Here is a 2,436-nt window from a genome sequence, read left to right as displayed (position 1 = left end):
AAACAAGGAAGACTCACTTTGAAATTCTCCATTAAACTCACTTTACCCGTGGTGGGCAGAGCACAGATAGCCCATTGTGTAGCTTTGTGCTTAATTACAAACAAACAAGGAAGACTCACTTTGAAATTCTCCATTAAACTCACTTTACCACAATTTTAGAAGTCTTATTAAAAAAATTAATTTCGTTGATAATAATAAATGTACATTATTAATATGGAAAGAAGTACCATATCTTCATTAAGGATGCAATTTAGGAAAATATAAAATAAAGTCCTATTATTTTCTCAATTTTAGAGAGGGTATATTTTATAACATTTTTCATTTTCATTTCACAGTGACTGAGCAAGACAGAACAGTTAGGCCAGGTGGTTAGGGAGCTCGACTCGCAGTCTATGGGTCGCGGGTTCGAATCCCCGTCCCACTAAACATCCTCGCCGTTTCAGCCGTGGGGGCGTTATAATGTTACGGTCAATCCCACTATTCGTTGTTCAAAGAGTAGCCCAAGAGTTGGCGGTGGGTAGTGAAGACTAGCTGCCTTCCCTCTAGTCTTACACTGGTAAATTAGGGACGGCTAGCTCAGATAGCCCTCGTGTAGCTTTGCGCGAAATCCAGAACAAACAGAACAGCTAATGATATTGGATTATCTTGAAAGGACAACATTCGTTAGTGACGGAGCGAAACAGAACAACTAACAAGACAAAAATGTTATATCTAACCATAAACTGACAGGAAGTCGTTAAAATGCGTGTTTACACACTTAGATCGCTCATCAATCATTCACTTTACTTGTCTACACCCCAATAAGAAGAACAAAATTTAAAAGCAGTGGAGTAATAAGAAAAAAAATATTCGTTTGTTTTGTTTTTTTACTCCTTGGCATTCTAAACAGTACACAAAATACCCTCAGCATCAAACACGTAACTTTAAGTGCTTTAGCAATGTCTATTTTTACATTTTAGGGATAAAAAAACAAACAAAACGCGCCAGGTTTTAGTAAAATCAAAGTCACTTACCTCCTCAGAAAGCTGTGTTCCAAAATTCACCCATGTGCCTGTAAACCACAAATATCAGTTTCGGTATAGTTAGTTTTACCACATTTTGATAAAGCAGATAATGTAGTTGTTGCCGTAAAAAATTTCAGTAGCTTTAAAAATACAAATACAGCCCGCCTTTTTTTGGAGTGTTATATTACTTTGAAGTAATACAGCCTTGTCAAGTATATTTACGTATACAATAAACGTGAAGATTTTGAACATATCAATTTGTATATAAAAATACCCGCAAAACATACTACATACATGTATATATCTCTATACCACATATTAAACTGTGTATCATTAATATATCTAATTATAAATGCATCTAATATACTAAACAGGAATATATTTTCTACAGATGTCAGTTATAACTGAAACCAAACAACTTAAATATACAACAATAGTTCTTACCTAATCCGATGCTCGATATTTTCAGACCCGACTTTCCAAGGTTTCTAGAAAATACAATATGAATACGATTTATTCCGTCCAATGCAGTGAAAACATTATTTTAAGTTGTTAACATTCACCAAAAATATAATGTATCTGTTATTGTTAGTTTCGCTAAATGTGTTATTGAAGAACTTTTTACTCACTCGAAAAGCACTTTTTTTTTTAGTTTTGTGTCGATTTTAATAGAGTTAAAACGTTTTCATTGTTTAATTAATCAACGTCTAAATGTATATATTGCTCTTCAGAGGGTACTTAAAGACATTTTCAGTTAAAATAAACTTTTAACTTCTCAGAAACAATAACTATAACTATCAACAAAAGAGAAATAGGCTATCGTTAGATAATACACACACATATATATATGTATCTTGGTGTTATTACTTAAAGGTTGAATATTGACTCTTGAGTTAGGGGCCAAGCCAGACTGTTTTTATGAATGTTTTTTTGTTTTATTTTCTAATAAGGAGACTTTCAATTAGTTTTCTACCAACATAAATATAATTTTTGACACTATTTCTGTTATAAAAGGACTTTTAGACATAGGTTGTTCCTAATGGTAGTGAGCATAGGGTGAACCTGATGGAGGCCTATTGCCGAAACTATAGTCGTGATTAAATATCTTTATTTGTAAAGGTGTTATTTTAGGGTAATAAATTTATTAACTTCTGGACAAACAAATAGGATATGATTGTAGGACTATCTACATCTTATTAACTTCTGGACAAACAAATAGGATATGATTGTAGGACTACCTACGTCTTATTAACTTCTGGACAAACAAATAGGATATGATTGTAGGACTACCTACGTCTTATTAACTTCTGAACAAACAAATAGGTTATGATTGTAGGACTACCTACGTCTTATTAACTTCTGGACAAACAAATAGGATATTATTGTAGGACTACCTACGTCTTATTAACTTCTGGACAAACAAATAGGATAT

The 2,436-nt window shown here is 32.8% G+C and overlaps 1 protein-coding gene across 1 annotated transcript in view; it reads right to left on the bottom strand.

The window, feature by feature from the left end:
- Positions 1 to 2,436, bottom strand: part of LOC106457535 (voltage-gated potassium channel subunit beta-2-like) — a 40,584-nt gene that overhangs the window by 15,343 nt on the left and 22,805 nt on the right. Inside the window, exons 4-5 of the mRNA XM_022383521.1 lie at positions 1,449 to 1,492; positions 1,014 to 1,051 (exon numbers count right to left, since the gene is read on the bottom strand). Coding sequence (XP_022239229.1) covers positions 1,014 to 1,051; positions 1,449 to 1,492 — 82 coding nt within the window. The remainder of the gene's footprint in view (positions 1 to 1,013; positions 1,052 to 1,448; positions 1,493 to 2,436) is intronic.

Source organism: Limulus polyphemus, unplaced genomic scaffold (genome assembly GCF_000517525.1).
Source record: "Limulus polyphemus unplaced genomic scaffold, Limulus_polyphemus-2.1.2 Scaffold343, whole genome shotgun sequence".
Taxonomy (NCBI): domain Eukaryota; kingdom Metazoa; phylum Arthropoda; class Merostomata; order Xiphosura; family Limulidae; genus Limulus; species Limulus polyphemus.
Note: the sequence above shows the minus strand (reverse complement) of the source record. Positions and strands in the feature narration are given on the sequence as shown.